The sequence below is a fragment of the Microtus pennsylvanicus genome, chromosome 13, assembly GCF_037038515.1.
Source record: "Microtus pennsylvanicus isolate mMicPen1 chromosome 13, mMicPen1.hap1, whole genome shotgun sequence".
Lineage (NCBI taxonomy): Eukaryota > Metazoa > Chordata > Mammalia > Rodentia > Cricetidae > Microtus > Microtus pennsylvanicus.
In genome coordinates, this window is record NC_134591.1 from 58,505,206 (window position 1) to 58,529,376 (window position 24,171).

The 24,171-nt window shown below is 41.1% G+C and overlaps 1 protein-coding gene across 2 annotated transcripts in view; it reads left to right on the forward strand.

Annotated features, from left to right (window-relative positions):
• Psmb2 (proteasome 20S subunit beta 2) overlaps window positions 1-24,171 on the forward strand; it is a 30,687-nt gene that overhangs the window by 1,743 nt on the left and 4,773 nt on the right. For both annotated transcript variants that reach the window (XR_012907502.1, XM_075946259.1), the window contains exons 2-3: window positions 4,205-4,327; window positions 5,689-5,759. Coding sequence is in view for 1 of the 2 variants with exons in the window: in XM_075946259.1 (XP_075802374.1) it covers window positions 4,205-4,327; window positions 5,689-5,759 (194 nt within the window). In the remaining variant the exon portion in view is untranslated. The remainder of the gene's footprint in view (window positions 1-4,204; window positions 4,328-5,688; window positions 5,760-24,171) is intronic.

Genomic DNA, 24,171 nt, shown 5'->3' on the forward strand with positions numbered 1-24,171 from the left:
AAGGGTGAGCTGCTTTGTGAAAATAAATACAGTGATGTCCTTCTCTGTCCTGGGCACAGGCAGGTGTACCCATGCACTCTTATGTGTATAGCACACACACACACACACACACACACACACACAGTTATTCAATAAGAGATTTAGATATGTGTATATATAATTATAAAACAAGCCAGAAAGTGTTTGATTTGTCATGACGAAAGCCCTCAAACTTTGCGCTAATAGGAAGAGGGGGCTGTTTTTAGGTAACAGTGGTGAGAGGGAGATTCTGGTTGTAGAGGTTAGGGAAAGCTTTGAAGGCAAAGAGCAGTTAATCCTGGTCTCTGGAAGAAGTGTCGATGCTGGAGTCTCCTGAAGCGTAGGATGGGAGGTGAAGCAGCACAGATGACTGGCCGCTTTTACAGAGAAAAAGGCACCTGTCTGGTCGTGAGCCTGGAGCTCCCATCTGGGAAAACAGAAAGAACTCTATGAACTTTGCTTGAGCTCTGTTCTTTCTGAAGAACTTGAAGTCATACACCTGCAGTATGAATTGTTTCTCAAGAGACTTTATGAAATTTATGGTTAGTTTGTAGAAGTTCTGTTTGTAACCAGTCTCCCCACAGTCTGCTGTGAGGGTCACTTTGCCCGTTGCTTTGAAGAGTGAGGCTCTGAAGAGCAGGTGATTTTAGCATGAGGTGTGTGGGCAGAGCAGTCAGGGTGTCTTGTGTTTCATCACAGGGATAGTGAATGGCTTTGAGACGGAGAATGTGCTCCAGGCCCTTATCCATACTGTACTGGTCGTTGTTACAGGGGGTGCAGCTTCTTAGGTGAAACCTGCAGAAAAAAGCACAACAAGGAGAGCCAGGCGCAGTGTTTCCCTTTAATCCCATCCCATAGGAGGCAGAGTCAGGATGATCTCTAGCTGGAGACCACCCCGGTCTGCATAATGAATTCAAGGCTGTTGTAGGATTATGTTAATGAGACTCTGACTCTGTCTCAAAAAAAAAATCAAAGAAAAACCTAGGAAGTAAATACAAGATGCTTTTTGTGTGATAGAAGTATTACTAGTTAGTGTTAGATTAGGTTTTTTTTTTGTTATTGTTTTTTTTAAGTGCTTTTTAAAAAAATTTTTATTTTACATTCCAGCTACACTTCTCTCTCCCACCCATTTTTGTTTTTGGTGGTGGTAGTTTTTTGTGGGGGTGGGGGTTGGGGGAAGCTTGCTTTTTTAAGACAGCATTTCTCTGTGTAGCCCTGGCTGTCCTGGAACTCACTTTGTAATACCAGCTGACCTCGAACTCACAGAGATCCCCCTGCCTCTGCCTCCGGGGCACTGGGATTAAAGGCCTGTGCCACCACCTCCCAGTTTAGGCTGGCCAGTTTTTAGATTAACAATTTTAGGAGTAAGTCCTATGAATAGCCACAGAAAAGAAAAAAGTGTATGGAATAGAAAAAGGATACATTTGAGCAAGTTTTTGAAAATGAGTTGGAAATGATTGCACTAAACTGGTGTGAAAAACTTAGGGTAGAGGGTTTAGAGTTGTCTGAGGGAATCTGTGTAGAGCAGGCACGAGTGATGAACAGTAGTGATTTGGGGAGAGGCTTGTTTTGTCAATGCTTTTAGGGGAGGAGGGCTTTTTGCTCTTTGAAATGGGGTCTTAACTATGTAGCCCTGGCTGGCCTGGTACTTCTCATGTAACCTAGCCTCCCAGGACTGGAGTTATAGGCGTGTACCAAAATACAGGCTCAGAATCCTGCCAGGCATTGTTTCTTCATCATGCTGCTCACTAGGAAGAGGACATCTTCCAAATGCCTGCTGGTGAGGCTAAGTGGGTCAGCTCCGCTTGCTTGGATATGTAGTTAAGTTCATGCCTTTTTCTCTTGCCCTAAACGGAATGCCTTTTTAAGTTACTCAGAGGTCTCCAGAAACTTGCTGTTCTGAGTTCCCACAGCATATGTGATTTAGACTCTGTTGTCTAACACTAAGTGTAATAGTTTTCCTTACCTGTGACTTAGGCATTCGGAAGTGATAGTGTCACCACTTACATATTTTTGGTAACTGTGTCTGACCAGAATGCATGTCTGGTCGGTTCCCCTCAGTGTGCCCACGTGGCATTACATGCTTGTTCTCATCTGGCTGTCTGTGTGTGGGTGCTGTGAGTTTATTGAGGGTAAGAACGTCCTAGAGCTGTGCGGTGTCTTGTTCAGCCCTGTTCTGAAGGCTGTCCTTTGTGAACGTGAACATGCTCCCTGTTTAAGGTAAATTTGCCTGAATCACATTTCATAATTAACAGTTTACGGCCTAGAATCTTAGCCTTTTTGCTGAAATGTGATATAAGTTTGTAAACTCACTCCCCAACAAGAACTACTTTGCTCCTCGATATTGTGTGTACAGACATGTCACACACGTGTGCGGAAGTCATTTCTCTTCCTTCCTCTGTGTGGGTTCTGGGGATTGAATTCAGGGGGGCAAGTGCTTTTTTTACCTGCTGAGCCATGATGCTTATCCTTTCTTGCTTCTAAAAATAATGTAAACTTATTAAATTATGTTTTCTTACAAAGATGAAGCATGTTAAGTATAGAGATTTGGAAAATACTAATAAGCAAAAGAAGGAAATCAAAATTGCTCATTTTTTACCATTGTCAGGAACTTAGAATATCTACCCTTCTGGCCCTGTGCGTGCGTACGTAAATGAATCTTCCTTTTATAACAACTTTACAAACTAACAGTCTTTGAATGTGTAGCAAGTGAAAAATTGTTTATTTGGGAGTTTTAAGGCAATTTAACATTGTCTATAGGCATATTTTATGTAGGATCTCCCCCCAGTCTAAAAATCCACATTCATTGTTAGTGTCTACAACTCTCCAACACTTGTAAAGTATTTGGTAGTTGCATTTGTTCCTTAAATCCTATTAAGAGATTTTGACATTTCAAAAGCTTTCATGCAGGAAAACATGTCTCCCAGGGGAGATTACTCAGCACTGTTAGAGAAATGGAAAGTGAAAGCAGGGGAAGATAGGAAGAGTTAAGCTCTCCTCTGAAGCTGAGACTAAATACTGAGCTCTCTTCCCTAGGCAACAATTACAGCCTGATTAATTATTTATCTATTTAATCTGAATGAGTCTGGTTCAGCTAGATAAGGTTAGAGTAGTACGGTTTTTGTTAGGTATTTAGATAGCTCCCTGTTAGCGCGTTCCTTAAAGTTTCTTCTTTGGCAGCTACTTCTCTTTTTGTTTTGGAAGTGCAGTCGTTTACTTTGAGATTTGAAGTCTCCGCTGATTGTTTTTTCTTGAAATGGTTCCTTAATTTGAACTGTAGAATCCATTCCTTTCACATTTTTTGTATGTTTATATAACATTTGTATTTGTAGTAACAGAACTTTGAGCCTAGTCTTGTGCCTCAAGGTAATCACTGTAGTCTGGATTCCTTCAGTTTGCCTCACTCCCTCCCACCCCATTTTTCTATTCCTTGTATTTTAAATGTTCTTAAATTGTTTTTTGTTGCTTGTTTGTTTTGTATTTTGAGATAGGTTCTCACTATGTAGTAATAATTGTCTTGTAGCATACCATATAGAACAGGCAGGCGGGCTCCAGCTCACAGAGATCAGCTTACCTCTGCCTCTGGGGTACTGGGATTAAAGCATGTGACCCCGTGTCAAGCTTAAATTTTATTGTTAAATTAATTAATTAAGTGCTAGAGACTGGACTCAGGACCTCACATGCACACAGCATATGCTGTCTCACTCTGATACATCTATAGCCCGAAATTGTAATTAGAACAAAATAGTTATTTATTTTTATATGTATAGGTGCGTGTATGCACATGTGTGCAGTGCCCCTAGAGGTCAAGAGAAGGTGTGGGATTCCCTGGAACTGAAGTTTCAGATGGTTGTGAATCCTAATGTCAGTGCTAGGAATTGAACCTGGGTTCTCTGAAAAGCAGCCAGTGCTCTTTATTGCTGAGCCGTCTCTCCAACCCTGCCTTCCCCCACATTTTTTAAATGTTTTAAATAGTCTGCTTTCATATACAATTTTCAGTTGAAATTAACCTTAGTAAAATATGTAGTTAACCTGTTGGTTAGTGGAACTATTCTTATAATAATAATGGTTAGTAAATTATTCAGCTAGTAATTAGAAGGCCTGTTTATGGTTGCATATAATAAATGACTTTTTGTTTCTGTGGTGATGTTTTCTAATATGGATTTTTTTTTTTTTCTTTGAGCAGATCATGACAAGATGTTTAAGATGAGTGAAAAAATCTTACTCCTGTGTGTTGGAGAGGCTGGGGACACTGTACAATTTGCAGAATATATCCAGAAAAACGTGCAGCTTTATAAGATGCGGAATGGTGGGTAAGATTTGGAGGGTAGCTTTGGCTGATGCATTAGTTTTCTAGGGCCGCGTAACAAGGTTCCACAGACCGGGCAGTTTGAACAGCAGAATCCTTTCATATCTCAGGAGGCTACAGTGTGAGGTCAGGGAGTTAGCTGGATTGAATTCTTCTGAGTCCTTTTCGTTGACTTGTAGGTGGCCATCTTCCCTCTGTGCCTTTACATGACTTTCCCTCCGTGTTTCTGTCCAGATCTTCTCTCATGAGTACACCAGTCACATTGTACTGGGGCTGGAGAAATGGCTTAGTAGTTAAGAGCATTTGAGCTGCTCTTGCAGGGGATCTGATTGGTTCCAGTCCCACATGATGGTTTACAAATGTCTAGGACTTGAGGCAGAGGCAGGCGGGTCTCTGAGTTCAAGGACAACTAGGGCTACACATAGAAACCATCTTAAAAAGCAAAAAGACAGAATATAGCTTTAGTTTAATTTTTATATGATCACATCTATAAAATGATTAGTTAACATCCATTCATACATTTTTTTAGGCAGTACATTTAGCATTATGTACCCACTTACTTAAGTATTTTTGAAGATCTTACTAGTGTTAAACACTGTACTTAATACGCTGGAAATTTATGGGTGATCAGGACTCGGAGCCTGCCATTCAGGTACCTAAAACATATGCTATTTGGGCTTACACATACTTAGTGTGAAGGGTCTGAGAGTGCTCCTGAAGACTGGTGCTGTTTTTTCGGCTGTCCTGAGAGGGGTCAACTGGATAAGATTAGGAAGAGTAGCTTGTTCCATGTGTTTTAGGTTCTAAACGTCAGTGCCTAAAAGAAAAATTGTGTTTGCAAGGCTAGCCTTTAAAGACCCTAAGTTACCCGGGTAAGTACAGTTTTGAAGATGGAGGTGGGATGATCAGGAGTTCAAGGCCATCCTCACCTGTAGCCTGACTTAAGAGACCCCGTTTACACAAGATCATATTTTAGAAAACATAGGTAAATAAAAATGGCTTTTAACAATAGTCACAGTTAGAATATTGTGGTGGTGCACACCGGCAATCCTGGCACTTAGAGACAGAAACAGGAGGAGCTCAAGTCTTTAAAAAGAAAGGGTATAGCCGGGCGATGGTGGCGCACGCCTTTAATCCCAGCACTCGGGAGGCAGAGGCAGGCGGATCTCTGTGAGTTCGAGACCAGCCTGGTCTACAGAGCTAGTTCCAGGACAGGCTCCAAAGCCACAGAGAAACCCTGTCTCGAAAAACCAAAAAAAAAAAAAAAAAAAAAAAAAAAAAGAAAGGGTATAGAGAAGTGATTTGGGTGGATGCTGTTTTCTTCTGCTGCACTCAGATACGATTCTTTATGTATTGTACAGGCTATGAATTGTCCCCCACGGCAGCAGCTAATTTCACACGTCGAAACCTGGCTGACTGTCTTCGGAGTCGGGTAAGCAGTGCAGCTAGTGGCCTACCATAACAGCAGAAAGATAGGTGCTTTTATATTTCTTTTAGACATGAACGGTATTTTTGGCCCCTTTTTGGCTTTCCTGAAACCTTCCAGTTGCTATTCATCCCTTTTTAATTCCCTTGGGTTTGTTTTCCTTTGTTACTGCTTTTTACTATCTAATTTTGTTGCTTGGGAGACTAACGAAGGTTATTGAATTCAAAGCTAGTTTGGTCTACATAGCTAGTTCTGGGTCAGCCCCAAAAATGTAGTGATAAGATGCCTTATTTTAAGAAGTAAATTAAAAGAACGTTTTGGTTTTTTGTTTTCTTAATGTTTATTTTGTATGTGATGTGGGTATGGAGGTCAGAAAAAAGTTAGAGGAGTTGGTTCTTGCCTTCCAACTTTGTGGGTTGCAGGGATCAAGCTGCAAGGTTGACAGGCGTGAAGGCAGTTGTCTTTACCTGCTGAGCCTCTCACTGCCTCAAAAGAGAGGTGTAGTGTTTGTTGTGATAAATTGCCCCATTCCCTGAGACTTAAAAAAAAGCAATTTTAGGCTCTTAGTATACAGCAGTTTATTTATTCTTTGCCCTTTACTGAAGGACATCTTTGTTACTTCCAATTTGAGGCAGTTTGCATCTTGGATTTGTTTAGATGTTTTCAATTTTCTTGGTAAATACTAAGGAGTGTGATTGCTGGTTTGTGAGTAACAATATGCTGATATTTGTTTGTTTGTTTATTTTGAGGCACTGTTTTTTTGTATAGTCTTAGCTGTCCTGGAACTAGCTCTGTAAACCAGGCTGGCCTTGATCTCATAGGGATCTGCCTGCCTCTGCCTCCCATCACCCCAAGTTAGAATATGGTGAATTTTGTAAGAAAGTGCCAAAAAATTTTTGAGGTGTTCTTATTTTTGTTCAACTGTAGCTGAAGGTCCCTACATAGTAATGGAGGGAGGTAATCCCTAGCTTTCTGTGACTCTTCAGCCAAGCATGGGGAGTTGTCTTCTTTTTTTCTGGTCTTGTACTGTAGCATTCTCTCTCTCATGTTAAAAGAGGCAAAGTTGACTTAGAGATTAAGACTGTGTAGGGTGTGCCAAGGAAGTTCACACGTTTGCCAAAGGGTGTGTATTTTCTCCATAGGGACTAAGTAAATAGACTCTTACCATGTGACCTTACCCCCATGCCTATTTATTATCTATGATATCCAGATAACTTCCTAACCCCACAGGAGTGCCAGGAAAATGAATACTTGTAAATCATAATATTTAACATTCATATGACTTTTGCCCAAAGCATTTTGCTTAATAATTTAATCTACTCACTATTCCACTGAGACAGATAATAGTTGATTCTCTTGCTGATACTGTGAAAAGCATAAAGTGGCAGAGGGACTAGTTCAGGGCACACAGCAGGTCAGACAAATTGGCAGTAATTGTACCATAATTTGACTGTTTACCTTAAGGTCAACTCTTTGGTTCTTCAGTAGCAGTTTAGGGCATTCGTCTTTTGATGCTTTGGGTTCATCTACCTTCTTAAACTTAGTCACGTGTAATCAAAGCAAGTGTGGGTGTTGAGCCTTTTATATGCCTGCTTGCTGTTGGTTTTATTTTTAAATATTTATTTATTTATTAAATAAATAAAAGATTTACTTTTAAAGCTGTATTTGTATGTCTGTGTATGAATATGTGCACATGACTGCATGCGCCTAAAGAGGTCAATGGCATTGGCTCACTCTGGAGCTGGAGCCTCCTGACATGGGTGTTGGGAGCAGTACAGACTCTTAACCATTGAGCCATCTTTCTAGACCTACTGTAGATCTTTAAAGCACTTTTATTTTCCAGTGCCCAATACCAGACCCCAAACATCTCCCTAAATAGAATCTGTCCCAGTGCTAGCTTTGACCAAGGGCTTTGCAATCTCAATGATCCAATATACAATTTTTTTTAACGTATGTGTTTTGCCTGCATGTATGTCTATATATAATATTTGTATAAGTGATCATTATTTTTAAGAATAAGTCACAGACATAATGGATTGCAAGGTGAAGACAGATTTATGTGCATTATTTTTATCTGGGTGAAAAGTTAGGGATCTTTTATTTAATCTTTGAGGGAGAAGTGTGGGACAAAATTGGTTTCCTACCACCCAGAAGAACACCCTGTGTTATGCAAGGAGTATGCCGTAGCTTCTTGTGTAGAATGTTCCTCTGACTTACCAAGCAGAACTGAAATAAGAATTCGAGCTTTGGGCACAATAATAGATTTACTGTTAAATGCTGCAGACATTGAATGAATTATGCTCCTTTTAGAATTGAGATAAGAGTGGGAATTTGCTTCGTGAAAATGCAGTGCATCCATGTAATCTTCCCTGCTAGCCGAAATGTTTGATGTTCTAAACAAATACTTATCCCTCGTGCACAATGACAGGGCGCTCTGGTATGTATTGACTGCCTCTGCCTGTGCTTCTTTGTTCTTCTAGTCCCTTTTCAGAGTGGATTCTAAAATAGGAATTTGTACTTTAGTTATTTAGATTTTTATTTTTAAGTATATATGGGTGTGCATGTGCGCATGTGTGTGTAGGTGCCTAGGTGGACAAGAAGAGGACATTGGATTCCCTGGAGTTAGAGTTACAGGTGATCGTGAGTGACTTGATACAGGTGCTAGGAAGAGAACACAGAGCCTCTGAAAGCATCAAATGCTCTTAACTGCTGAGCCATCCCCTCTAACCTCAGTACTTTATTTTATTCTACAGAGAGAAATAATAGTGTTGTATATTCCTAAAGTTATTACATTTGGTATATTTACAAGGTGACATTGTTTGACACGTGAGCCATACTTTGGATTAACCAGACTTTATGTCTGTGAAGTTCCATGTCTATAGCTTAGAGTGTTTGATATTCAGTGTGTGCGTGCGCACGTGCTTACCAGTGGTATCAGGTTGGAGGACATTTACTACAGTGTGTGTATATAATGAGTTGTGTAATAGGTCAATAAAATGCAAACGATTTGGAATTGTGGTTGAATAGTCTTTAGACTACTGCTAGTTGTATGTCTTTGAACTAATTCAAAGATCAGTGTCCCTATTTACAAAATAATAGGACTTTATGGGATTATTATAAAGATTAAGAGATAATCATGCAAAGCTCTTTGTACATTATGTAAAACATGTAATGATTAATAAATGATTTTGTTTTTAATGCCCCTATTACCATTTAAAGAAGCAATTTAATGGTTATAAGTTATCTTTATGGGAAATTATTTGTTGATTTTGTTTGTTGAGTTTTGATTTTTTTGAGACAGGGTTTCTCTGTGTAGCGCTGGCTGTCCTGAAACTCACTCTGTAGACCAGGCTAGCTTCAAACTCAGAGATCCACCTGCCTCTGCCTCTCAGGTACTGGGATTAAAGACGTGTGCCACCACCACCCAGCTTATTTGTTGATCTTTAATTGAACTGATTAATTGCTACAGTGGGGGCTTTAGGAATTTGCTAGTATTGACAGAGAATATAGAAATAAATCAGCACCAAGCATCTGTTCCATAGCTTTGTTCTAGACCTCCCCAGGATGTATGATCGCCACTAGCTATGAAGGGCTATTGAAATTCCAGTTAATTAACCCCTTCTCTCCATGCTATCTGTCACCTTGGCTTGAACCTAGGACCTAATAAAAAAAATTTTTTGTTGTGTTTTTTATTTTTTTGAGACAGGGTTTCTTTGTAGCTTTGGAGCCTGTCCTGGAACTTGCACTTGTAGACCAGGCTGGCCTCGAACTCACAGAGATCCACCTCTCTCTGCGTCCCGTGTGCTGAGATTAAAGGTGTGTGCCACCACTGCCCAGCCTAATAAAATATTTTAATTCATAAAAAAAAAAAACAGGAAAAAGTCTCCTGGGTTTTTATTGAGTGAGAATTAAGCTTATATTTCCTAGTTTGGGGTTTTGAATGAGCCTTAGGCGTGCTAAGTATGTGCTCTGTCACTCAAGCCCTTTTTTGTATGTGTGCGCGTGCACATGCTGTGTGCATACCATGGCACACCTGTGGAGCCTTTGGGATGGGACTCAGGGGTTGAACTTAGACCATTAGGCTTGGTTGCAAACCCTTGAGTCATTTTGCCTGCCTTGCCCCACTGTTGCGTTTTTTTATATGATTATCTGATTTCCTTAAAAATCTGCTCTGTACACCATCTCCATGTCACTGGTGTGGGCTGAGGTGTAAACCAGCCCACTCTGGGGTCCTTGGGGAATGTGGAGTTTTGTGCTGAAGCTTCAGCAGAATGCTGGCCTCTGTAGTGTGGAATCATTCAGGGATTGCTCAATGTCTGCATAGAACCTTTTCCTGAAGTGCTTCGTAAACCCTTGGTGTCGCTCTCGCTCTTGCGCTCTCTCTCGCGCGCGAATGCTTAGCAAATAAACAGTAGAAATAATGAAGGCTATCTAACCTGGCATACTGGTTTCCAACCCTTATCCCTACACTGGCATTAAACACCAGGTAAGATCAGTGTGATAAAGCCTCAGCTCATTCCACTCCAATTAACCCCCACCTCTATTTTCCACATGCAGGAATTACATGTAAAATTTTAATCAGAAAAAAAATGGCTTCATCATTCTTATCCCCTGTAGTTTAAAATCTAATAGTTAAAACCTGTCGTAGGAGGTTTAGCGCCTGCTCTGCTGTGAGCTAGTTGACAATGCTGAGAGCGTGCGGTGTTTGGATCAGATGGCATGATCTAAAGGTCTGTTGGCGGGGGGCTGGGGGCGGAGGTAGCTCAGCAGTGGAGCACCCGCTTAGCAAAGCCCTAGTCAACCCTGCTTCCAAGAAATAAAACATAAAGATTTGATGTCAAGGCTTGGATATATTTGTTTCAATGAAGGGAGAAGAAACTCCGGAAAAGTTTTGGTATTAGTCATTTCAGAAGTGACCACTACTTTTCTCTGCTCTGGTTTTGAAGCATTTGCTTTGAGTAATGGGAGGCAGGTGCAGTGTGCTCCTCTTCTGAAAGAATCCTGTTGCTGAGAGACTGCTGTTCTGCACTGGAGTTATTCTCTTGATGCCTTACGTGGCTAGCTCCGAGACCATCTTCTGTTTATTGGTAGCCTTGGGATCATGTGATTGGTGAACAGATGGGCCAGGTGAAACCTTGACTTTGCAGGTCTTATCCCCTAAACACAACCAACCATTTGTTACATGTGATTAGAATATCACTAACAAGGGTAATTTCACATGCTTTTTGGCAAATGTGGTTAGCAGGATGTGACATGACGAAGCACGGCCTTCTTCCTCTGTGCCATCTCCCTTGGGGCCTCGTCTTCCCTGCTCGCCCCCTCTTGCCCTTGCCCAGGCTTGCCTTCCAGCTCACCTGCTCCAGATGGGCGGCACAGTGGGAGGACACTGGCACGGGCAGATGTGTTTATTTTCCGGAGACAATGTTGTGCTGCTGCAGATGGTGGTGCCTTGGAGCAAATGGCAGCCTTTGGCAGCACTGCCACACAGCCCGGGCATCCCGACAGACAGAGCTGGCTGCTCTTGGTGACAGGGAAATTGGGGAGAAAAACAAAATTGAAGATGTTAATCAATTCCTGGACTTTCGATACAACTAGCAGTTTTCTGCTGGTGGGAAGCAGTTTTCCTCCCCAACAAATGTCTCAGCTAGTCTGTGGATTTTCATTGTGGGCTAAGAGTTGTATGTGTTTGTCGCTTTACCTCCTAGCATCAATAGGATAGACTAAAAACTAAACAGGGCTACATTTAGATAGGTATTCATTTGTCCTGCAAAACATATGAATATCCCAGGTCACATCAGTCCCCTAGGACGTGGGCAGGGAGGTGGCTCATGTCTGCCCCATTGGAGATACTACTGTTCTATTTTTAGTGGTCATTTTGATTATCCAAAGGCCCAGAGACAGGTGTGCCTTGAAGTTGAGGTACCTTAATTAATATGACAACACTATGCTTATAGTGTTTTTCACCAGGGTAAAACTTCTGACAGCTGTCCTTTAGGCAGTTTGCTTATTCAGTCACTAGGGCTTGCCTAAGTCCATGAAGACCGAGTGCTTGTTGAATCATTATACCTACTGGCTCCTAAGGAAAAGAAAATGGCTTCAGATGATTCTTCTTTATCAGAAAACCTTTTTTCCCCTTCTTAAAAAAATTATGTGGTGTTTTTCCCAGCCCTAGTGCTGATCGAGTTAGGATTCTGCAGGTGTAAAGTCCTCCCCCTCCCCTTCCCCATCTCTCCAGGGGGTTGTATGTGAGAAGGTGTTGCTTTCTCACTCAGAGAGCATATATGTGCTACCCTGTTGGATGCCTGCTGTGAGCAGAGAGAACCCCTGTTCTGGTTGTATGGAATAAGCCTATTGGATGGCTGGAATTGTACAATCCCATAATGCCAACTTTTCACCTAAAATATCTTTCCTAAGCACAGTGGAGGTGAAATAATATAGGTAATTGGCTTAGATTTGTATTTTTTTGAAACAATATCTTTAAAACTTTATGTGGTTTTTCTATCAAGGTTTGGTTCAAGGCTGGAGCTTAATAAGAACATGCTTTTAGTTTTCGGTGTTTGCCTTAGAAACACCAACTTATCCCACCTTTACGGTTACACCAGTGCCCTAGTCTGTGTAGGCGCGGTTGTGGGTAAGTCCTAACACACAGACAGAAGCACACATAAGCCCAGGCTTCTTGCTGACTCTTTTTATCTTTGTAGGAGCATACGATGTTATGGATTTAAGGACTGGTCCCCAAATCCCTTTTATTGTCTGACAAAAAAATGCATGTGTACAGTGAGGAAGGCTTCACAGTAGAAGAAGAACTGACTGCTTTTCATTAACCTGGGAAGTCTTTCATATGTATCTGTTACATTCATTTAAGCTATACATATATGTTTTATGTATTTTACATGTTACTCATAAAAAGGTCTAATTCATAAAAAGACAAAAGAAAGGCTAACAGCAAGAAAACATAATTTTAAATTAAAAATAAGAAAAATAATAAATATAATTAACAGGACTGGGAAGAAGAAAAGGAAGGGAAAAGTTATCTTTTCTGTGTGCTAGTTGTTGGTGTTTCTGTTTGTTTTTGTTCTTGTGTTAGGGAGCTGAGGACCAAATTTAGAGCCTTGTGCTTGCCAGGCAAATGCTCACCACCTACTTAAATCCTGACCCAAATATAATAACCTGAATCACTGAAATGTTCTACCAGAGTCGAATGCATCCTTTTCTGAAGCCTTTAAATAGGGTGACCTAGAGCCAAGATGTTCTTTAATTGCCGATAGCCATTCATTCAGCAGATATCCAGCCTGCACTGTCTTTGGGGCTGAGGAAGCAGGTGCGAAGTTCAGTGTGTCCCTTCAGATGGGAAAACAAGTAAAAAGTCAGTTGTCCTGCAGAATAAAAGTGCTGGGATACATATGTACACAGGGCATTCTGGAAACAGACTTAACCTATGCTGTGAAAGACAAAAGATGCAGTAGAAGGGACAGCTGGGAGCACAGACCAGGATGTGCGAGAGCATGTTAGTGTTTGCAGATGCTCAATTTTATCTGTTTTAAGTAATAGGATACAGTATACAAATTAGGGTATTACTGATTTTTAAAAAATGTTAATAGGTGACATATTTACCAAACTCTATAGTTTGGTAAATATGTAAATAAGGCTGGGAGTTTTAGAGGGGTTTTATTGTTGTTTTTCATGACAGGCTTTCTCTCTGTAGCCCTGGCTGTCCTAAAACTCAAAAGTCTGCCCAGCTAGAGGGATTTTAAGAGATTGAAACTTGAGAGGTAGTCCATGTTATCGTAAAAGCAGTGGGCAGGCCTGGCAGGATGGCTCAGTGGTTAAGAAGGACGCAGATTTTAGCACCTATATCACAGCTCACAACTATCTGTACCTCTAGCTCCACTGGATCCAACTCCCTCTTCTGGCCTCCTTGGGCACCAGGTATGCATCTTGTAATACATACATACACGCCATGGAGACAAACATTTCATACACACAAAATAAAAATAAATCCTGAAAAACAAAACAAAAAATCGATGGGCCTTTCTGAAAATCTTTTGGCTAAAGAGGAGATTTGCATAATCAGATCAGATTTTGTTAGACCATTGGCTGCTCTTTGGAGTATTTGAGGAAAGAATTAAGGAAATAGGGAGAGTTTTGAGCTCACGTAGCCACTGACAGTAGGAATAACTTATGTTGGATATGAGGTGTTAATAGGGAACACTGTTCTCACAGAAGGGTTCCTAAATAATCTTTTTCCTGGAGAATTCATTGCTACTCTGTGTACACTGTTGACATCTGAAAACATACACAGTTGTATATATTCTGAGTCTTCCCCCCCCCCGAAGACATAGTGTCTATTAACTTGGAGATGAATCTGTTATGCATCAGCGTTCCTAGATATTCACGGACATGCTCTGTGTAGACATTTAATATGGAAGCTGTGTTATGCATGTGTATAGCAAAGCATGAGTCTGCGATTGAGTTTTAGTAATTCACTTGAATGTACATGGAACCCTACATTTGTCCTAGAAACCACCAGCTCAAGAGAAAGGATCCCAGCGACCTTGTTGCAAACGTGGTGTTGGTTTTGCCATTGCAGGGTCAGCAATTTTATTTTGATGTTATTTGGGAGAAAGCAGTATTTTTGATTAGCAAGTAAAATTAATGTAGAAAACAAATACTGTGTTAACTAGTTGGTATAATAAGGCATCTGTGCCATGTTGCATTTAAACTCATTAAATTTCTCAACTTCTAATTACAGTAAGGTTACAGCGTTTAATAGAATCAACCAAACTTGAGCTTAGTAATGGCTTTAGAGAAATAAAATTAATAGCATTTTGGCATTTTTATGGGAAGGACTTAATAACATTGAGGTTACATGCTACTTAATTTTTTTCCTTCCTTTTCCTTTGGCTCCTACGCTTCAGATTTATTTAGTACTTACTATTGACTTCTAGGAACTTTAACACAGGTAAGCACTGTGATCATATTACCATTAGACAAGTGGGTTGGGCATTTGAGGCTTTAAGTGGAGCAATATACTTTCAAAGAAAAAAGCAGCAAAAATATGGATGGATTGTAGACGTATCTCATTTAGGGCTTCAGAAAGTTTAGTGGTTATTTCATTGTAGCACCTTGCTTCTTTGTTCTCGGTGTGGCATGCACATTTATAGCATTGATTAAGTCACTAGAGATTGAACCTAGGGCCTTGTGCATCCTAGGGAAGTTTTGAACCACTGAGCTACATCCCTAGCAAATATTTAGTGGTTTGTGTCTTTTTGGTTTGAGGTTTTTGTGGTTGTTTTATCTTTCAAAACAGGGCTTCTCTATGTAGTTCAAATTATCCTGGAACTCTCTCTGTAGACCAGGCTGGCCTCAAACACAGAACCACCTGCCTCTGCCTCCTGAGTGCTAGGATTGAAGGCAAGTGTGCACCACCACCGCCTGGCTGGTGAGTTTAAGATTGTTTTTATTACTTTATGTGTGAGTGCTTGACCTGTATATGTTATGTATGTGTGCCACATGCATACCTGGTCCCAGGGAGGTCAGAAAGGGGTATCAGATCCCATGTAACTTAAATTGCCGGTTATTGTGAACCACTGTGAGGATGGTGAGACTTGAACGTGGGTCAAGAACAAGTGCTCTTAACCCCTGAATTATCTCTCCAGTCCCAGAGTTATTTTATTTTAAATGGTTTTTAAGCTTATTTTATTTAATGTGTGTGAATGTTTTGCCTGCCTGTGTATCTGTACACCACATGTGTGCCTAGTTCCTGAAGAAGACAGAAGAGGGTGTTGGATCCCCTGGAACTGCAGTTAAGGATAGCTGTGAGCCACCATGTGACCCTCTACAAGAGCAACAATTGCTCTTAACCACACAGCTGTCTCTCCAGTCAAAATGTATTATTTTTAGTTACATGGGACTGATATAGGGGGGTGCAGGTACCCTTGGAGGCCACCGGTATTGGATCCCTGAGCTGCAGTTACAAGCATTTGTAAGTGGGTATGGGTGCTGGGAATTGACCTCATGCCTCTGCTTGCTCGCTCACTCTCTCTCTCTCTCTCTCTCTCTCTCTCTTACTTTTCTTTCTTTCGTAGTTTCTCTATAGCCCTAGTTTTGTATCTGCCTCCTGAGTTCTGGGATTGCTAGGATTAAAGGTCATGTGCCACGGCACCAAACACAACATGCACTCTTAGCCGTTGAGCCATCTCTCCAGCCCTCTGTTTTCTTTAATGTATGTGTGTATATGCTCATGTGTGTGCTTGTGGGCAGAGGCGTGAGGACACTGAGTGTCTCCTCAGTGCTGTTTATCCTGGGTGTTTTGTTTTTAAAGGTAGGATCCTACTCAGTTGGAACTCAGCAGATTCAGCTTAGGCCATCAAGTCCTAAGATCCTCCTGTCTCTCTGCCTCCCTAGCAGCAGGATCACAGGTACACTGCCAAGCCTGGCCTTTTACATGCATGCTGGAGGTTGAGTTTGACTGAACCATCTCCCCAACCTGTTGGTTTTAATTTTTGAAACAAAGTATAGTCAAGGCTGGGAATTTGGAATCCTCCTACAGAGCTGTGGTTACAAACAGTTTTTAGTGCTGCAGTGATTAAGTACATTTGTGAAACGTAGAGTTAATATTCTGATTCTAATTAGTTTAAACTTGTAGGTTTTTTTCCTTTTCTATTTGTCCATAGGATTAAGGATTAAGAAGGAAACTGTGTTCAATTTCCAACTCTCTCCTTTCCTTTAGCCAGTCAGTAACAGGAGCTCAACGTTCCTTAAGTTCTTTCTTGTATCTATGTCCTTGCTAATATTCTCTCCAGAACACTGATTAAGCTCAGTTTAGCATTTATTAGGGAAATCTTCTCTGAACTCTTCACCCCGTTCCTTCACATGAATGTCACCTTCAACTTTGTGCTGTCATAGCAACCCACATACACTTCTGCCAAGTGTCCCGTTGTGATTACATCCTTTACTGTCTTCCACGTGTGAGAGCGTGTAGGCGCTGGTGCGAGTAAACGCTCCTCACTGGCTGCCTCCTGGCTCCGGCTTACTGACTTTGACCACTTCCCCCTTAGTGAAAGTCTTAACTCTTTGTTGCATTTTCTGTTCCTCGTTCCTCAGTCTTACCAGTTTACCTTCTAAATATACCTCATATTTCACATCTGCCCCATCCCCTTCTGCCACAGCTTAGCCCTCACTGTCTTCCATCTAGACTACTGAGGTACACTTCAAATGTTCTCCCTTTCTGTTTCATCCTAATTCGTCATACATATAAATGTCAGTTCCTGGCCTAAAGTGGTTAAGTTTCACCATCTCCTCCACGGTTACATACTGTTCGTGTTCCTCCTTTCCTTTAAGAAAGGATCTTTTTTGTTTGGTTGGTTTGGTTTGGTTTTTGGTTGTTTGCTTGGTTTGGTTTTTGAGACAGGATTTCTGTGTGTAGCTTTGGTGCCTGTCCTGGAACTCATTCTGTAGACCAGGCTGGCCTCAAACTCACAAAGATCCACCTGCCTCTGCTTCCCAAGTGCTAAGATTAAAGGTGTATGGGGCAAAGTTTCTCTGTAGCTTTGGAGCCTGTCCTGGAACTCACTCTGTAGAGCAGACTGACTTCGAACTCACAGAGATCTGCCTGTTTCTGTCTCCCGAGTGCTGGGATTAAAGGGATGCTCCGCCACCTGACTGTGTACATGGTTTTCTTAAAAACGGACATTTTTTGTCTGGATATGGTGGCTGATTCCTGTAATCTCAGTACTTGGAGGTCTGAGGCAGGAGAATTGCCATGAGTCCAAGGCAAACATGGTGAGATCTCTGTTGTATGGAAATGATTCTGTATTATTTAGGAATAGATAATAAATATTATTTAAAATATTATTTTAGATCAAGTAAAAGTATTTAATCACAATAATTGGAAATTGCTCAATTTTAAAATGTTTGGAATGAATTTTTTTTTTTAAGTGTGGAAATCTGTGATAGGGCCAGCAAGATAGCACAGCAGGTAGAGACACTTGCTGCCATGCCTGAGTTTGGTTTCTGGAACTGAAATGGTAGTGGGAAAGAACTAGATTCCTACAGGTGACCACATGTGCACTCTGGCACTCACAAACACAGAAATAGTCTTAGTCTGCTAGTCAAGTGGCAGAATTAGAATTTTAGAACATTATATTCTGAAACCACCCAAAGGTAGTCAATTCTGTTGGTTACTGAAAACAAGTTCCTCAGTCAGTTCAGTTCAGCACTAGTATCGAAGAATAATCAATCCAGTTTCCTTCCTAATGAAGATGAAATGGATCTTGACAAAGCAGTTAAGGGATAGCTCCTACAGATACTTAGAGAAGAAATCACAGCTGTGACATTAAACCTGCTCTCCTAAGTCCTAAAACATTGTTGAATTATTGATCAATGCAGAACAGTGGGTACTAGTATAAAAATTGAGGGGTGTTTGTATATGAAATTCACAGCTATGCCGGGCAGTGGTGGCGCATGCCTTTTAATCCCAGCACTTGGGAGGCAGAGGCAGGCGGATCTCTGGGAGTTCGAGGCCAGCCTGGTCTACAAGAGCTAGGTCCGGGACAGGCACCAAAGCTACAGAGAAACCCTGTCTCAAAAAACCAAAAAAAAAAAAAGAAAAGAAAGAAAGAAAAGAAAGAAAGAAAAAGAAAGAAATTCATAGCTATATATTGAATCATACATTTCTACTAATTTCCATTTTGTGGAGGCAGAGTAGTTTCCTGGAGGGCACAGAGAACTTGTAGTTGGGAAGCCTGAATTTTGGTCTTTAATCTGGTGTTAAGGACCCATGTAGATGACAGTCTTCTCTTTTTTTAAACAATTGGCTCCATGTGTAAAGGGAATGCTGGGTATGCTCACTGAGCTCATAGATCCTCCAAACTGCATTTTTATATTTTATCCATCTTAGGATAAAAGGTAGAATCTTGGCAATCTGCTGGACTAAAAGAAACAGCAGGCACGGGGCTGGTGGGATAGATCAGTGCTAAAGCATGTGTTTAGTGTGCACAGGGCCCGGAGCTTGATTCCCACCACGACCACCCAAAAAGGTAGCCACAGTATTCTTTTCAAGATATATTGTTGAGCCGGGCAGTGGTGGCGCACACCTTTAATCCCAGCACTTGGGAGGCAGAGGCAGGTGGATCCCTGTGAGTTCGAGGCCAGCCTGGTCTATAAGACCTAGTTCCAGGACAGGCTTGATAGCTACAGCGAAACCCTGTCTCAAAAAAACCAATATATATATATATATATATATATATATATATATATATATATATATATAGTCTAATATGTTTAGAAATCCGTTGATTAAAATGCTCGTCTCATTTGTCCCGTGGTGTTTTAGTACCTACTTCCACATTACTGACCCACTAGGCACAGGCGTCTGCTTCCCACACTGCTTAGGACTCGAAGGTGCAACATGGCCCTGCACTTTTCTCAAGACCCTCAGTCATAGTGATGTCGTCCCATTCAATTAGAGGTGGCAAAGGCTGGCCTGGCTCCAAAAGAAGACTGTCAATTCCTTTCCTTTTCTGTGTCCACGCTCGGCAGGATGCTTCCTCACGCCCACCTCTCTCCCCCTTGCTGTGACTTTGGCTTCCGCCAGATGTCACACCGCTGCTTGTCACCGCCCAGACTCTCATCATCGCTGATTTTGTTGTTTCGTGTATTTGTAACAACTGTTCTCTTTAGCTGTAAAATTTATGGAATTTCACACACTTCTTAAACACCACAGTGTTCTTTTTCATAATAAGGAAACAAACAAGGAATTGTATGCACAAAAGTTAGATTTAAGCAGACTTTCTGTGTGTGATGTACACTCCCCACTCCCAAATGTACAAGTCACAGTGTGTGACTGAGCTTAGCTCTGTGATTCTCAGGGGCACAGAGATGAGTTAATGCATCTTGATCTCAGGAGGAAGTACATGAGCGATATGCTTTATAGATAGTACCCAGTTCAGTGTTATCCCTTTGGTAAACATAAAAGGTAGATAATTTTATTCTCTGTAATAGCATCTCCTTGATCTTTGTATTATCTTGTCCAGTCTGTTAGTACAGTCGGTTCCTAAAAGTGAGCAGGTGAGAGTAGCCGGGTTTTTATATCACTGTGCATCCAGCCTGGCCCTGACCCCTTCACACATATTTATTTAAACACCAGGAAATCTTAAAATGGCCTGAAACTCTTCACTTAGTAAATAAGCTTATTGTGTACTTTTTAAGAGGGGAAAGTCTGTTTGCCTAGCCCCTCACACACGTGGAATAGAGGCAGTTTTTTTTTTTTTTTTTTTTGGTTTTTCGAGACAGGGTTTCTCAGTGGCTTTGGAGCCTGTCCTGGAACTAGCTCTGTAGACCAGGCTGGTCTCGAACTCACAGAGATCCGCCTGCCTCTGCCTCCCGAGTGCTGGGATTAAAGGCGTGCGCCACCATCGCCCGGCTAGAGGCAGTTTTTATCTTGGTATGGTGACACATGTCTATGATCCCAGCACTAGAGATACGAGACAGAATGCTCACAGCAGATTCAATGCCAGCTTCATTACGTAGTGAGTTCCAGGGCTGTATAAAGACCATGTCTCCACCTGCCTCCCGAAAAGAGAAAGGCAGATTTTATGTTAATAGAGTCAGAATTCAAGCTCAGGCCCAGCCCTTTGCTCCCGTGGCCTGTTTCTTCCTGAGTTGTCTGTCTGTGGTTTAGCCCCCTCTTTATTTGGGACTTAATGCCTAGCTCGTATCCTAAACTGTTTTCTTCTTAGCAACTTGTGTCTAGAGGGAGGTGGAAAAAAAAAAGCAACAAATCCACTTATTTATGGAGCTGTAGGCATTTAATTTAAACCTGAACCACTTGTCAGAAATGGGGCCTATTGGGGCTGGAGAGGTGGCTCAGTAGTTAAGAACATTTACTGTTTTTGCAGAGGGCCTGGTTCAGCTCCCAGCACCCACATGGCAAATCAAAATTGTCTATAACCCCAGTTCCAATGGATCCAGTACCTCCTCTGAGGGCTCATATACACACATAGTGCACTTACATACACTCAGGCACACACACATGTACTTAAAATAAATAGTTTTTAAAAGAAGAAAATAGGGCCTGTTACATCCTTGCCTTGTTTTAGTGGTTTTCATGATATTTTCTTGTAATATTAAACATTGGCCACATATATGTTAAAATGTTTGAGATACTCTCTTGTATGATTATTAGTGTTCACTCATTTAACAAATGTTTATTGAATATATGCTGTATGCCTGTGCATCGTTGAAGAAGACAGACACACTCCTCTCTTCACAGAGTTATAATATATGAAATATTTGTGAATAGGTGGATTGTATCTTCTATATACTGTTTTCCCCATCACACCACGAGAAGTCACCATGTGTAAGCTGTTAGAACAAAATTGTAGGGACATTTAGCTGTTACCTTTCCTTATAGAACTGCTTAGAATAGCACAGAAGTGACTTGGAATTGATCTAATTCCAGCAAAACAATGACAACATTCAAAACTTTATTTGAAATTTAAAGACAAAACAAGCCAAAAAAAAAAAGCCAACATAAGTCAAAGGTCTTTGATGGAGCACTGTCAGAATTTCTGAAACTGCAAGTTGTCACCCAGCTGTATTGACTTAATTAGTCTAGACAGCACCACTTATTTATGCTTAAGATCTCACACATGCAGAAGTTGGTAATTCGAAGTCACACAATATTTGTGAGTTATCTTCTGTACCACAAGTTGTAGGTTCTGGCTACCAACTTCACTAAGTGTATATGAGATGCTTAAGCATAAATAAATTATATTATGTAGATCAAGTAAGCACCACAGTTGCTTCTGTACTTGTGTTTACATGGGGTCTCATATAAAATCTTCTAGTAATGGCTGTTGAGTAACATGGATTATTCTGAAGCATGATTTAATCTCATACTATAGGAAGACTATTAAATAGAACATACCTGGAATCTGCTGCTTGGGCCTCTTTGAGTGTCTATGGATTCCTAATACACCATGCAACTTGGTAAAATTGCTTTGGTTAATCTTGCAGTGGCTATTCTGGCTATACTGAGCTGGGAGGACCAAGTTATGAACTTAGGAAAAAGATTAAACTTATTTTGTGATAGGTAAGAAAATGTATCATGGATTCTCTTACAGGAAGAATGTTAATTAAAGGCATTAGGCTAGCCTTTTTCTCCCCATCCCTAAACTATAAGAACATCATAAGATTTAGTGAGGTGATGATGTCACACACCTTGAGAGGCTAAAGGCAGGCAGATCTCTATGAGTTTAAGGCCACCATGGTCTACAGAGCGAGTTCCAGGACAGTTAGGGTTACACAGAGAAACCCCTCTCTCTCAAAGAAAAAAGTAAAATAAAAAGACCATCACAATATTCTATGCCTTGTCAGATTTGCAGTACTGACTGTTTTAACACTTTAAAAATAATTCTATTAACTATATATATTTTTATCTTTAGCTAATTTAAGCAGAGCTTTTGTTGTTGTTTAAAGTGTGCTTTATTAAAATGTTAGAATGTAGCTAACACACTGGAAATTTAGGTAACTCTCCTGCCCCAGAATCTGGAGCTTTTTCTGTATTGTTTTCTCTTGCCTTAGAAGATAGAAGTTATAGCAATCAACTTAGTTTGGCACATAAGAAAACATGCTCAGGGCCCAGTGGGATGGATCAGCTGGTAGAAGCACTTGCTCCTGGGCCTCAGTTCAGTTCCCATGGCCCACGTGATGGGAGAACCACTGCTGCAAAGTTGTCTTCTGAAGCCACATGTGTGCCATGGCATGTGCATGCAGGCAAATACATGTGGTCACACACACAATAAGTAAGGATAATAAAAGAAAATAGATATTCATAGTGTATAACACTTAAACCTCTTACCTATGGTTGGGCTTACTGAGAAGGTAGTCCCAAGTACAGTTCCAGACTACAGCACACTAAACTGGAAATGCAATAGATAGACCGGCTGTTATTTTCACAGTCCTGACTTCTTGAGCTCATTCTTATTCCTGTGAGCTGTCTACTATTTTACTCCATGGCCAGGCACTTGTTTGCAGGTTGGTACTCCTTTATTTTCGAGGGACATTAGAAGTCTACCTGCTTAGTAGCACAGCTGGGTTTGCAGGATTCCAGTAGGTATATTTGTGTGCTCTAACATGAGTTTCTTCAAGCTAACAAATGCCCACGTTGATCACTGTACAAAAATATACAGTGTCTCTTTTAAAGCCATTTGTTGTTCCAACTTCATGTTCCATGATAAAATGTCTCATTTAATTGAACACAAGGATAAGTGTAGGGACAGGCACAAACCATGGGCAAGGCTTGTATGCTGCCCCCTGAAGCAGATACAAGAGATATAAGAATAAACAAAAAGGAAGCCCACAAAATGGGATTGCCACCATTGGTGCCTGGGGCATAGGCAGACTGCATTTAGCATGGCAAATGCCCCAGCTGATAGAGGAAAAGTAATTATCCATTTGGAAATGAACAGCAACACAGACTTTGTGTTTTTAGACTTACAGGTAATATGAAGAACAAATATTTATTAAATGCAAGTTACAACCATCTTTTTATTTGTGTCATTGATGAAAAGTAGATTTTATCCATCTTATCAGAGTCTTGTTGTATTAGAAGGGTGTTAGGCTGGAGGGATAGCCCAGTGGGAAAAGCTGCTTGCCACCAAGCCTGAAACCTGAGTTAAATCCCAGGACCCAAATAGTGGAAGGATAAAGCCAACCCCACAGAACTGTCCTCTAACCTCCATAGATACACCTACACAAGAAGTAAATGGGGCCTTCCAAAAAGGAAAGGAAAATGAAGGGCATGTGCACACACACAATAAATAAATGCAGCTCAAAGAGAGAAAATGCCAGCAATTCATTTAGCTCTTCAGCTCTGGGGCTGCTCTTTGTCATCATGGACTCCTCTTCCTTTTTTTCCCCTGAGTTGAAAAGTACTGATTGCCAGGTAGTGGTGGCACCCACCTTTTATCCCAGGACTCGAGAAGCAAGTGGATCTCTGTGGGTTGAAGGCCAGCCTGATCTACAGAGCGAGTTCCAGGACAGCCAAGGTTACAGAAAAACCCTGATTCGAAAAACCGAAAGACACCCGGTGGCGGTGGCACACACATTTAATCCCAGCACTCAGGAGGCAGAGGCAGATGAATCTCTGTGAGTTCAAAGCCAACCTGGAGTTCTAAGACAGGCTTCAAAGCTACAGAGAAACCCTGTCTCAGAAAAACAAAAGAAAGAAAGGGAGAAGGGAGGAAAGAAAGAGGAAAAAATGTGTAGTGGTTTTAGCTTAAATATTTGCTGTGCCTCTGTCCTTCCCTTCTCTTTTCCCCACTCAGTAATTATAGAACATACAGTTTACTGTTTGATATTAAGCTAATGCCTAACCTAAACTAGTTTGGGGTGGGATTTGGGGGAGGGTGGG